At 33.4% G+C, this 12,833-nt stretch overlaps 1 protein-coding gene across 1 annotated transcript; it reads right to left on the bottom strand.

Annotated features, from left to right (window-relative positions):
- Positions 1–1,548: 1,548 nt before the first annotated feature.
- Positions 1,549–3,890, bottom strand: LOC145011400 (adenylosuccinate synthetase, chloroplastic-like). The gene is made up of 4 exons (XM_078970109.1): positions 3,494–3,890; positions 2,583–3,275; positions 2,175–2,486; positions 1,549–2,077 (listed from the first exon to the last, which is right to left on the bottom strand). Exons 1-4 carry the CDS (start codon positions 3,812–3,814, stop codon positions 1,907–1,909), a joined length of 1,497 nt encoding a protein of 498 aa, XP_078826235.1. The 5' UTR covers positions 3,815–3,890; the 3' UTR covers positions 1,549–1,906.
- Between the last annotated feature and the right edge of the window lie 8,943 nt (positions 3,891–12,833).

The following is a 12,833-nucleotide window of genomic DNA, read 5'->3' as shown; positions in this document are numbered from 1 at the left end:
TAAATGAAAAACAATATTCTTTTTTGTACATTTTGGAAACTTCATTACCGTTTTAAGTCATTTCCCCTAATTAAATATAGCATTTTTATACCATGTAAGATTAGTAGTAAAATATATACAAAATAAAATAACCGGTGAATATATATATATATATATATATATATATATATATATATATATATATATATATATATATATATATATATATATATATATATATAATTAGTGACTAAATTTACAGAAAATATTTGGGATTAAAAGAATTCATCAAAATATAATGGTATTTTGTTTAATTACAAGATATGCAAAAAAAAAAAAAAAAAAAAAAAAAAAAAAAAAAAAAAAAAAAAACTTTAATGACTATTTCACAAGTAGTTTGGCCTATTTTTTTTTTATTACACCTTAGCTTTTGAAAAGAAATCCAATGTTTCATCATTTGAAACTTCAAAGATTGGTTAATCCAACAAACATTATTCATCGAATTAACTTTTATCGTTCATTTTGAGGATAATATCATAAAGAGCCTTAAGTTTGACCGAAAATATCGATTTTAACTTTTTATGGATTTTTGGTTTGTTTATATCGCAAACTCACCATTTTTTTGTTGTTTTAACCACTTTTATTTGAAATACTAGGTTTTCAGGTTACCATGAAATATTATTATCAAAAAATCCTTAAGTTTACAAATATTTTGCAAAAAAAAGCCTTTAAGATTATATATATATATATATATATATATATATATATATATATATATATATATATATATATATATATATATATATATATATATATATATATATATATATATATATATATATATATATATATATTCAAAATTTGATAAAACTAAATAGTTTTTTAAAATTTAAATATCAAAAGTTTATATCAAACCAATATAAATTTCACCTTACTTATATTATGAAACAAAAACCGAAATATATTTTTACCTTTAAGTATGATAAATTTTATACTGGTTCGATATAAACTTTTATTATTTAAATTTTAAAGAATTATTTAGTTTTATCCTTGATTAACACTAAACTTTTCTAAACAAAATTAAAAACATTTGTCAATACCACAACTACAAAAGTTTGTTTTAGTAGAAAAACGGTTCAAAACAATTCTCTATCAAAATATATTAACCTTATTAAGGAATTTGTTCCATTTGATCTTTATATAAAACAATGACATTGTATGTTCATCAATACGAATTCTAAAATCATTAACAACATATTGTAGATCATTACTAAGATTTATAATCTTAAGGTTTTTTTTTTGCAAAATATTTATAAACTTAAGGGTTTTTTCATGATAACCTGAAAACATGTTATTATAGATAAAAATGACAAAACCGAAAAAAAATAAAAAAAATAAATAACAAGTTTGCGGTATAAACAAAATAAAAATCCGCCTGAAGGTAGAATCGACATTTTCGGCCAAACTTAAGACTTTCTATAGCATTATCCTTTAATCTTGAAAGAAACCCAAAAGAATATTGTCACAACATAGAACATCAAGACAATACAAATAAGATATCTTAGCATATGAAGGCAAAAACCAAACACAAAATCAATTTCTACGAAGATACACTCAAAATCAAACACATCAACCCATCTTACTACGTCTAACACAGTCTATGTGAGATGAGACACCACTTCTTCCATCACACAAACATCACATGATTATATGATACAAATACAACCATGTAAACATGCAAAATCTGAGAAATCCCCAACACAAGTAGTAGTTTTGCTTTATTCCAAATCAGCTTACTCAAAAGCATCATATACCTACCAACAAAATCCTTACAGTTGTTGAGAAAAGTTGGATTCAATTGAAGGTTAAAAAAGGAGCTTCCAATCTAACTAACGAAATTGCTCCAAATTCAAACTCATGTGAATTTTCATTTGTATATAAGAGCATCACGTCCAGGTCCAACACCAATGTAATGAATCGGAACACCAACAAGTTCTTCTATTCTTTCCACATACTCACGTGCAGCCTTTGGAAGATCCACATAGCTCCTTACAGACGAAATATCAGCCTGCCACCCTGGCATACTTTCATATTCCACCTAAAACACCAAAAAGAAGAAAGAAAAATCTTAGAATTTGATTCCCAAACCCTGCAATTTAGAAGAAAGAAAGAAAGAAAGAAAAAGTGTAACTTGCCTTTGACTCCTCAAGATCAGTTAAATCAGCAGGAAACGAATTCATAGGTGTCCCGTTTGTATGCTTATAAGAAACACCAAGCTTAATCTCAGAAAGATCCGATAACACATCAAGTTTAGTCAAATTCAGAGAAGAAAACCCGTTAATTTGACAAACATATTTCAGAGCAACTACATCAAGCCAACCGCACCGGCGAGGGCGGCCGGTGGTGGTGCCAAACTCCTGCCCAGCTTGCCGGAGCAGATCACCATCCTCACCCAGTAGCTCTGTAGGAAAAGGTCCAGACCCAACTCTAGTAGTGTATGCTTTTACCTACATTATGATTGTTAGTTAGATATGATATGAGATAAAAGGGTCTGATACCATGTTTAGATAGATATGTTATAAGTGAAGAAGTCTTAGACTTACCACACCAATCACATCACCAAGGACTCTAGGAGCAATCCCAAGTCCTGTACAGATTCCACCAGCTGAAGGACTTGAAGATGTGACAAAAGGGTAAGTCCCAAAATCAATATCCAGCATCGTTGCTTGACCACCTTCTACAAGAATCTTCTTCTTCTGTGAAATGGATTCATTCATGTAATGAACAGTATCACAAACAAATGGTTCCAACCTCTCTGCAAATCTTTTATACACTTCAACTTCTTTTTTGAGTACTTCTGAGCTGTATTCAAAACCCTGGAATCTTGAAGCTGCGTCTGATAGCAAAAGATCAAGCTTGTCTGGAAAGGTGTCCATATGCTTCAAGTCGCATACTCTTATGCCATTTCGGATGACCTTGCTGGAGTAGCATGGCCCGATTCCTCTCTTGGTAGTGCCGATGAAGGATTTAGCTAGCTCAGCTTCTCGAAGGCCATCTATTTCTTGATGATAGTCGAACAATAAGTGAGCTCGATCTGAAATTAAGATCCTTCCCTTACAGGAAACCCCATTGGATTCAAGGTTGTCAATTTCTTGGAAAAGTCCAGGAAGATGGACTACAACTCCATTTCCTATTACACACATCGTCTCCTCGTTGAGAATCCCTGAGGGAACAAGATGAAGCGCGAATTTCTTTCCTTCCGAGTTGTAGATAGTGTGTCCGGCGTTTGCTCCACCCTGAGAGATTCAATGACATTGAATAATGTAAAAGTCGAGAAAGAGTTTTTATGATCAGAAGATGGAAATTCCTCTTCCGATAGAAATGTCACAGAGAATGTTAGCCTTGGCGATTTGAATTTGAAATCGACGGCGTATACTTTACATGCATAATCAGAATATGAATTTATGCATCTTAAACCAATAAATTTTGCAAGCATTTGATGAGAGGAAAGTACCTGACAACGAGCAACGACGTCGAAGTGCTTTGCCAAGATGTCAACGAGCTTGCCCTTGCCTTCGTCACCCCACTGGCAACCCAACACTCCCGATACCTGACCTAATGACCCGATTCGACTCGGTATTTCACCCTTCCTTTCTTCCAGGGTTACGATCGGAGAAGCTGAACATGAAATTGAAGCATTTCTCCGGTGGTATGAGTGGTGGTGAAGAGAGACGTGAGGAAGGCCGGTCGTTGTGTAGCTCCGAACGCTTCCGTTCAGAGACCTGAACGCGGTTGCGCTAGGGTTTGTCTCTAGCTTCACGGAGCTGATGTTCATGGCTGTGAAAGTGAAAGGACTGAGAAAGATGCGCGAGGGTTTCGGCAGTCAGGGGTGGCGGAAGACGGAAGTTTTGAAGTAAATTATAGGGTTAATTGCTTCAAGCCCTTCAATTGAGTAGATTTTTACAAAATAGTCCCTCTATTTATGTGGTTAAAGCAGGATACCCCTTCAAGAAAAACACTTTAATAAAAAGTGAGGTAAATTTTTTAACCTTTATACTTATTAATTTAATTGCTCTTTTTAGATAAATATGCAAGAATAACAAAATCTAATGACACTATTCTATTTTCACAAATATTTTTGTTTAACATTTATCATCTAATATAAGAAGAATGCGTGTTCAATTGCTTATCTACAAAAATATGAATTGGACCATAATGCACATGAGTTCATGAACGTGAACTCGTGAAGGATATTTGGATGCAAACTAATAGTCAAAAGCAAGCTTAAATCTATTAATTAATTAAGAAAAAAAACAACTTACATAGGATACCATATCAATTTAAAATAAAGTTCAAAAAAAATCTACACATGTAAGAAGGTTACTTACACGTTGGTTGAATGCGTTATATTTTGCATATAAGTTCAAAACAAATAAAGAAAATACATTTGAATCCTTATTGGCATATTACACCAAATAATATATTAAAAAACAAGCACTTTCCAAAATAATAATTTTGGTTACTTAGGTGCTGTTTGTTTTTTCGAAACGAAAATTCGTGAAGTTTGCGGATCACCTCTGCAGCAGAAGAGGTGGAACAAACGACTGCAGCCCATAATAAGAAGCATGTTTGTTTTTTAACATCTGTAGACTGCTGCAGTAAACTGAAATTTAAATAAACTAATTTTATAAACTAAAAATAGTTTTCAACATCGAAATTTAAATAATTCTAGTATTAAAACATTGAAAGAGTACTAAAAAGAACATATAAAAAAACAAAAATATAAAACTTTAAAAAAAACTTACAAAAATATAAAAGAAGCTAACAACTTTATTCTAGAAAAAAAAACTAATTTTAAAAAACATAAAAAAGAAAATAATAAAAAAAATTAAGAAAGAATTGCAAATGATGTCTACAAAGTTTGTAAAAAGTACACACGTTAAAAAAATGAAATTGAAATTGAAAATATTATTAAAGAAATGGTAAAAAAATCAAAAAAAAAATTTAAGTTATTGTTTTTTTAAAAATCAAGTTCAAAAAAATTTGTGGAAACTATAATAAGAAATTGTATCAAATCCGTAAATAAAAATTAAAAAAAAAAAGTTTAAAAAAATAACTTATACCAAAATTCTAAAAAAAAAAAACAATTCAAAAAATGAAAGCTGAAGAGGTTCAAAGAGGTAAGTCAAGTATTGTGCCACACAACACACGCACAGATGTTTTGCAGTCTGAAGTCTTCCAAAAAACAAACAATTGCGAGAGGGAAAATGTTGCGTGTGTGCTGCGCCGCGCAACAGAAAGTGATTTGAAGAGGTTTTTTAAAAAAACAAACGACACCTTAGTCCTTAAATTTTAAAAGAGAAAGATAAAATTCTAGCTAATCCTGATAGCTTTTTCCAAAATGAAGTAAAAGAAATGAGAGGTTTTTCAAAATAACCATTAACTTCGCTAAACCCTGGACCTGAACTTACGTTTGGACCTTGGAAATGCCTATTACGGCGTCATTTTGAAAAAATAAATAAATAAATAAATAAAAGTTAAATGCATTTGACCAGCAAAAATGTCGCTGTAGCCCCCACGAACTTACACATTTTAGTTTAAAAGGTCCATTATGTTATTTTTTGGTTTTATAAGGGCATGAGTTCACGTTTTACTGGCTAATTAGGGATTTTAACCCAATTCAACCGGTTTTCTTGCCTAGTCATCACGCAACTCAATTAGTGAGTACACTCACCCAACTCGGATGATACGTTCCCAACTCACGAATGAGTTGGCGTGCTTGGGCTCTAAGGATTTAGTGGTCCCCCGATATATAATAGAAGGATCTGTTGGACAATACCCTAAAATATTGTTACCATTTCCGGCCAAACACTAGCCGACAACCATTCGACAATACTCCCTTTTCCCTTCACTGTCTTCACATGGATCCTACCCCGCCACCATCACCAGATACTATAAACTCCAAAAACTCCATAAGCTCAACAGACGAGCTTAACTTGAACGATTTGCACACGATCTTCTATGACTGTGGTGAAAAGATAGTTGAGCAACAAGGTCAGGTCGAGCGTATGAAGGAGGAGATGGGTCGAGATTACCTTCATTCCAGAGTGGATGTCCTCAACATGCAACAAATGTTTGACCATGTTGAGAAGCAAATTAAAGCGATTGCTCTATTGGTTGTAGGTGTTGTCGTCAACATGTTTCTAGTCATGATTTTTATCATTCACTTGATAATCAGCAAGTGAATCTCATGGATATAGGTTGTGGTGGTATGCTAATCTAGTACTCGTAGTCTACTGTTAGGTTTAATGGTGTTTCTTGTTATATACATTATTAGGATTATGTGTGTTTAGTTTGTGTTAATGGTAATCCAGTTTGTGTAGGTAGTGGTACTCCAATGGTGGTTGTAATGGTAATGTTTGGATGTATTTTGAAGTCATGGTTGCATGTAGTAGGCATTTTGGTATGATATTGGTATAAATATAAATTGAAAAACACGCCTGATAAAATCATGCATGAATAGCTTATAATTTCGTGCGTTCATTGGTGTTGTTTTAGGGTAACTTCTGATGGATCCATGAACACGATAAGCAATAGAAAAGATTATGAATTTGTTGTTGTTTGGTAAATATGAATACTTGGATGTACTTTGTTTGCCTTAGTTAATGGTAATTAAGTGTGTTTGGTACATCAACTATAACAAATGTGCGTGAGGTCAAATAAAGGGGTATTTTCATCATTTCCTCTTTATAAGTACTTTACTTCCTTACTCAACAGTAAAGTGGACATACAACACTCTCATTTTCCTTATTATTGTTTGGTTTTGGAATTAAGGAGCCCTTGGAATTAATGAAGCGAAAATGGTGAAATGCTTGTGTGGATGTATTGCCATAATAAGAATGTCTTCCACTCCGTCTAACCCTGGAAGACCCTTATATGCTTGCCCCACTAAGGTGTGTGTTCTTTATATGTCCACTATAGCCCTAATTTATTAGTTTCTTCCATTCTTAGTCTCTCACTCAAAAATTCTTTTTGTTAGGGACCTCGTAATGGTTTTATTTGTTGGGTAGAAGAAGCAGATACTAAGAATATGGGTGTTGAAGCAGTTATGATTGCAGGTTTGGCTATGTCAAAAAAGAAGCTTGAATCAACGATTTGGAAGCTGAAGATGTGTTTAGTTGTTAGTTGGATTGTTTTCTTTTGCATAATTGTTTACAAGTTGTAATGGTTTGTTGATGTTAATTTCCTTGTAATTGAAAGTACTCTATTGTCCATGTATCTTTATTTCATTTTAATCAAAAAACAATGGGTATGTTAGATTGGTGCTTTATTTGTTGATAGTGGCATTGGAAATAGCTTTAACTTGGACAAATGGGACTACATGCAGTTAAACTAATGTCTAAAAAGGATCCCAATATCATGTACATCCATAAATAACACACAATCATAACCACATTCAAACCACTAACATTGCAAACGATTGTACATAACACCAAACATCCAAACTTAATTCGAAACATCACAAGTACATAACACCAAACATCCAAACCTAATTCGAAACATCACAATTTGATCCTAAATAACAAGTAAATAAAGACCGACATTACAACTTAATTCATATTCAAGTTCCATTGGCTCGTCACTAGTGTTGCCTTTCCCATTCTTATCCTCAACCCTTGTAGCAAGTTTTTTCTTGATAATTCTTTCAGACTTCTTTCTTTTCTTGATAATTACCTTCTTACCCCTAGCTCCTTGCTTATCTTTACCATCCATTTCCTTTTTACCACTACTTCCTTCCCCATCACTACCATTTGTACCCTTGATAAGATTGCTTCCCTCCCCATACTTATCATCGGTTCCCTTCTTACCACTAGTTCTCTCCCCATATTTACCACTTTTTACCTTCTTACCACTGGTTCCTTCCCCATCTATACTACCTTTTCCCTTCTTACCATTGCTTCCCTCATAACATTTACCATCTATTTTCTTCCTTTTCTTTACCTTGAGTTTTGTTGGGTTTTCAACTTGAGAACATGTAACCTTGTTATGTCCTACTTGCTTGCATACACTACACACAATTTTTTCCCGACCTTTGGCACAGTGTGTCTTGCACCCCTTTCACTTGCATCCTTTCTTCTATTAACTTTAGGTCTACCTGGCATTTTTTCTCTTTAATGGTTGCAAAGGTGCAATGAATTCAATAGATGGCCACATATTGCTACCATTCATCACACGCACTTGATACTTGTAGGTGTTCTTGTAAATTACTCCATAGTACATTCGATCCACATAACTACCAACATCATTATTTAAGTATGAGATAGTTGCAACCTATGTAGTTAATAACGGTGCTATAGCGGTTAGCAGAGGTAATGAAATGCTATTTCAAAATAGCGGTTTAGAATAGTGGTGACGTTATTAGCACCATGATTTACCACTACTTACCGCAATTATAGTCACTGCTATTGCGGCGCTATAACCGCTATTTGAATAAATTCAATTTTTGGGCTATTTTACATAAAATAAAATATTTTTTTGTGTCATTCCATTGAATAAAATTGTTTTTTCTTAGGCCAAACCAAAACTTTTGTGTCATTCCATTGAATAAAATTGTAAAATTGTGATTGTCAGGACTTCCATTGAAACCATGTATGTTTTGTCTTGCTAATTATGTTGAAAACTTGAAGTACTACATTATGATTAACTATCAAATTACTTAATCATTTTATTTGCTAACTGTAATTGTGTTAAACTATGATAAACTAATAAGTATTGCATATGTTTTCTTGTTGATTGTGTTAAAGTATGATTAATTGTGACATTGGTAACTTGTCTGTGAAGTATGATTAACTAATTAAGATATGTGAAGTATGATTAACTAAATATGATATGTGAATTATGATTTGTTGATTGACTAATTAACTGGATTTGGTTGAACTTTGAAGTATGATTTACTAGTTAATACTTATATATATATATATATATATATATATATATATATATATATATATATATATATATATATATAATATAAAAAACGCTATATCACCGTTATACCACTGCGAGAACCGCGATAACTGCTTAGGTTGTAACTGAATGTACACATCCACACCCATTTAGTTGCCACACTCTACATGAACAAGTCTTTTTATCTATATCCACAACATAAGACTCTATCAAATTTCTTATTTCAAACTGGTTTAAACCATTTGGTAAAACCTGTCAATACCTGTTTAAATTGTATTGAAGTTAGTATATAGTGTAATTAATCAATTAAAATTCAAAATTAAAGTTAATACCTTTGAGCTCTTTTCAGTTGATCCAGTAAGATTGTAATAGTTGGACATGGTTTATAATAAGGCTATGAGCAACCTTTGATGGTCAGATTGAATTGTCTCTCACTACAAATAAAATGACATTTAGTGGCATAGAAAAAGTGTCACTAAAAAACAAAAAAGTGTCACTAAAGGCCCCCTAGGCAATCAACGGCACAAAAAAATGCCACCAAAGGCCTCTAGTGACACTTTTTGGTTATGTCGTTGCAGCCTTATTGGGTTTTAGTGGCAATTTTCTATTATGTCACTATATCCCTTGTAGGTTTTAGTTGCACTATTTTTATGCCACTATTTTCAATCTAAAATAAATATTAATTTCATTGTTTTTGTAACATCCTGAAATCAGGTATATCTCCTTAGCCCTTCTTCTTTCCTTAAGTTGTCAATTTTAGCCCTTGTGTAGTTTGTGTGATAATCGAGTACACTGGGCATAATAGGGAGTACGTCGCACGTACTCGTGAGTGTATTAATGATGTAGAGGATGCCTGGTACGCGGGGCATACTAGGCCCAAAATGAAACCCTAATTCTAAATGAGTCTCTTATTTAAAGAACGTTATGGCTTCAGTATTGGCCACCATTTCTAGAGACTTGTCCATCCAAAACCCTAATCCTCATTCTTGTAGCTAGAGAGTGCCCTTGAGACCTTGTTGGTGTGTTCTTGAGCCTTAAGAGTGGAAATGAAGCTTTGGAGAAGAAGGAGTAAGAGCCCAAGCACTTGGATTTGAGCTTAGCACTGTGAGAAGCTTCATTTGGAGGTATAAAGCTTCAAACTTTCTTCCTTTTCTGTTGTGTGTTCTTATTTGGGATGTTTTAGGGTTTTTGTCCCAAAAGTTGATAGCTTTATGAGTTGATGAGCTCTAAGAACCTAGATCTGTCCCTTGCTAGTGTATTTCGTGTTATAAGGTCATAAAAATCCAATCTTGGTCAATAAGAACTAGCCATGCATGGGATATGAGCTTAAGGAAGAAAATGGATGAATGTTTTGAGTGTTTAAAGCCAAACTAGCCATGCAAAGGCGTAAAGTCTTTGACTTTATAGACTAGGAGACTGTAGGGGGTCGAGATCTGTATTTTGAGCGAAGGTCTTAACTGATTAAGACCATAAGTGGGAAATAGTGAAACTTGGACGTACGCTGAGCGTAAATCCCAGTACGCGGGGCGTAGGGTTCGATTACCCTGATACCAGCGAAGAGGACGAGTACGCCCACCGTAGGGATCTGGTACGCGCAGCTTACTCGCGGGCGTTGACTTTTGTTGACTTTTAGGGTTCGGTCAACAAATGGACTTTTGGACTCATGAAGGGGTAAAATGGTCTTTTACCCTTTTGAGAGAGAGAGAGAGAGCATAAAAGGGTGGGGGTGGTCTAGCTTAATGAGTGTTGTTATTATACAAGAATTTTTGTTTATGTATTAGATGGAGGCTAGACCGGAGATTTTAGTATGAGCTTATTCCGAGATAGTTCGAGGTGAGTCTTTTCACTATAAGTTACTTAGAGTGGAATTTATATGTGACCGGAAGGTCTTATGTATTGATATGAGTTATGTGAATTTATGTGATATGTATATGTTGTATGTTTGGGACCGGAAGGTCAACAAGGTTAAGGCCGAAAGGCAATCAGAGTTATGGCCGGAAGGCAATTAGAGTTATGGCCGGAAGGCAATCATAGTTTTGGTCGGAAGGCAGTCAGAGTTGGGCCGGAAGGTCTACTAGAATTGTGGGATCGGAAGGTCCCACTAAGACACATTGACCAGAAGGTATTAAAGAGTCATAGCCTCGAGTGGCTAATTTATATGCATGTGGTATTTTTGGGAACTCACTAAGCATTCGTGTTTACCGTGTTATGTGTTATGTGTTATGTGTTTCAGGTACTTCCGAGGATCGCGGGAAGGCATCGACATGATTGTACACACACTTTGGACATGGAGCTATGATTGTGGATCCTGGATTTGATAAAATGTTTTGAAAACTTTGTTGACTATTATGGTGTTTTATATAAAATGACATGTGTTTTATGAAATTAAAAATGAAAATTTTATTTGAAAAAATTATGTCGTTACAGCTTTAGTGGTACTTTTTTTAACACCAAATAATATGTTATTAAATTATTTCCGATTTTTCTAATATAAAACAATAATGATACAATCAAGATAATAAATAGAAAACACAATATCATTAATTTAATTTAAACGTATATAAAAACAATATTATCAATATTTAAAACAAAATTGTTTTCAAGAAAAAGTTTTAAAAGTCTAAATGGTATACTAGAAGAACTTAAAACATAAAACTAGCAAACTAAATTTGCAATTAGACGATCACACACTACAAGCTAACAACTCAATCTAGGTCCTTTTCTGAACATCCACCAATCAGTTGAGGAAAACCATAGGGGACCATCTAGACACTACCCCAAGCTCATTCCAACTTCGTTCTATCTTGCAAGCTACCTTGAAGTAAATTTTCCAAATTTTGTCCCTATTTCAGTATGCAATTTTTATGATGCAAGAACTCTAAAATTTTGTTACTAAATCCTAACACCACTCCAACAAGATAACTAAGAAGTAGTTAATGGTAAAGTAGATAATTGACTATAATGTACAAATACCAAATAAACTACTTTAAGAAAAATATGTGCCTACCATCTGACTTGAAAATTTTCTTTGATTTGATGCCTTTATGAAGTGTGAGAGCAAAAAGACTTCCATTTATCAAGAAAACCTACAGACAAAATGTTAAGATCAACTAAATCAGCTATCATATAAAAATCACAGCTTATACATGCCTTTAGTAACTACTGCTAATCTTTGGCTACATCAACATCATCCTTTGTTGATATGGCGTTGTGCTCCCAATTTTGGATTGTTTTGTTGAGTTTTAGTATAATGTAGTGATGAACTAGCTCTCTTAACTGACTAAGACCATACCAAGAAATCGTAACCTGATTGGATATTAAATAGATATAAAACTATACTAGATATAAGTTTTTTGAAGCATTGAATTAGTTAATTACTCGTTTAACTGGCAGTTTGAATCACAACCCCTTCTAATTGTGTGTGGACAAAAATGAAGAAGCACCACAAAGGGAAATAAGAAAAGTGAGTATCATGGGGAATAGTTGTAGAAAGATGACATTTCTAGAGTGTAGTAAATGTTTATTTTATACTTGTCTTGTTTAAACTTCACCCATGTTTTGGAATATAAATCACAGTACCTTGAGACTTCACTTCACCCATTTTTTCTAGTGGTCTTGTTGAAACTTCGCCCTACTCAATTGATTCTCATGGATAATACATCAAACACCTGGTGTGCATCTGTTCTATCAACCCACAAAGCATGGGAGAAACCACAACAATGACATACAACAAATCTAACTGAAAGTTGCATAGGTAGATGAATATTAAATTCGTTATATTTAAGATAAACTATTTATAGATTATCTAAACCTGAATGTTTTCAAAGCAAAAGGAAATTCAATGAAAACAAACCTTGTTGGTATTGAAAGAAATCATGTAGCCCCAA

The sequence above is a fragment of the Lactuca saligna genome, chromosome 8 (assembly GCF_052625555.1).
Source record: "Lactuca saligna cultivar CGN05327 chromosome 8, ASM5262555v1, whole genome shotgun sequence".
Taxonomy (NCBI): Eukaryota; Viridiplantae; Streptophyta; class Magnoliopsida; order Asterales; family Asteraceae; genus Lactuca; species Lactuca saligna.
Note: the sequence above shows the minus strand (reverse complement) of the source record. Positions and strands in the feature narration are given on the sequence as shown.

Bases quoted from the DNA above. Each gene is read 5' to 3' on its own strand.
- LOC145011400 (XM_078970109.1), bottom strand. From the start codon at position 3,814: ATGAACATCAGCTCCGTGAAGCTAGAGACAAACCCTAGCGCAACCGCG. The intron at 3,276-3,493 runs GTACTTTCCTCT...TGAATCTCTCAG, and splicing joins ACGTCGTTGCTCGTTGTCAG to GGTGGAGCAAACGCCGGACA. The intron at 2,078-2,174 runs GCAAGTTACACT...TTGGTGTTTTAG, and splicing joins CTGATCTTGAGGAGTCAAAG to GTGGAATATGAAAGTATGCC.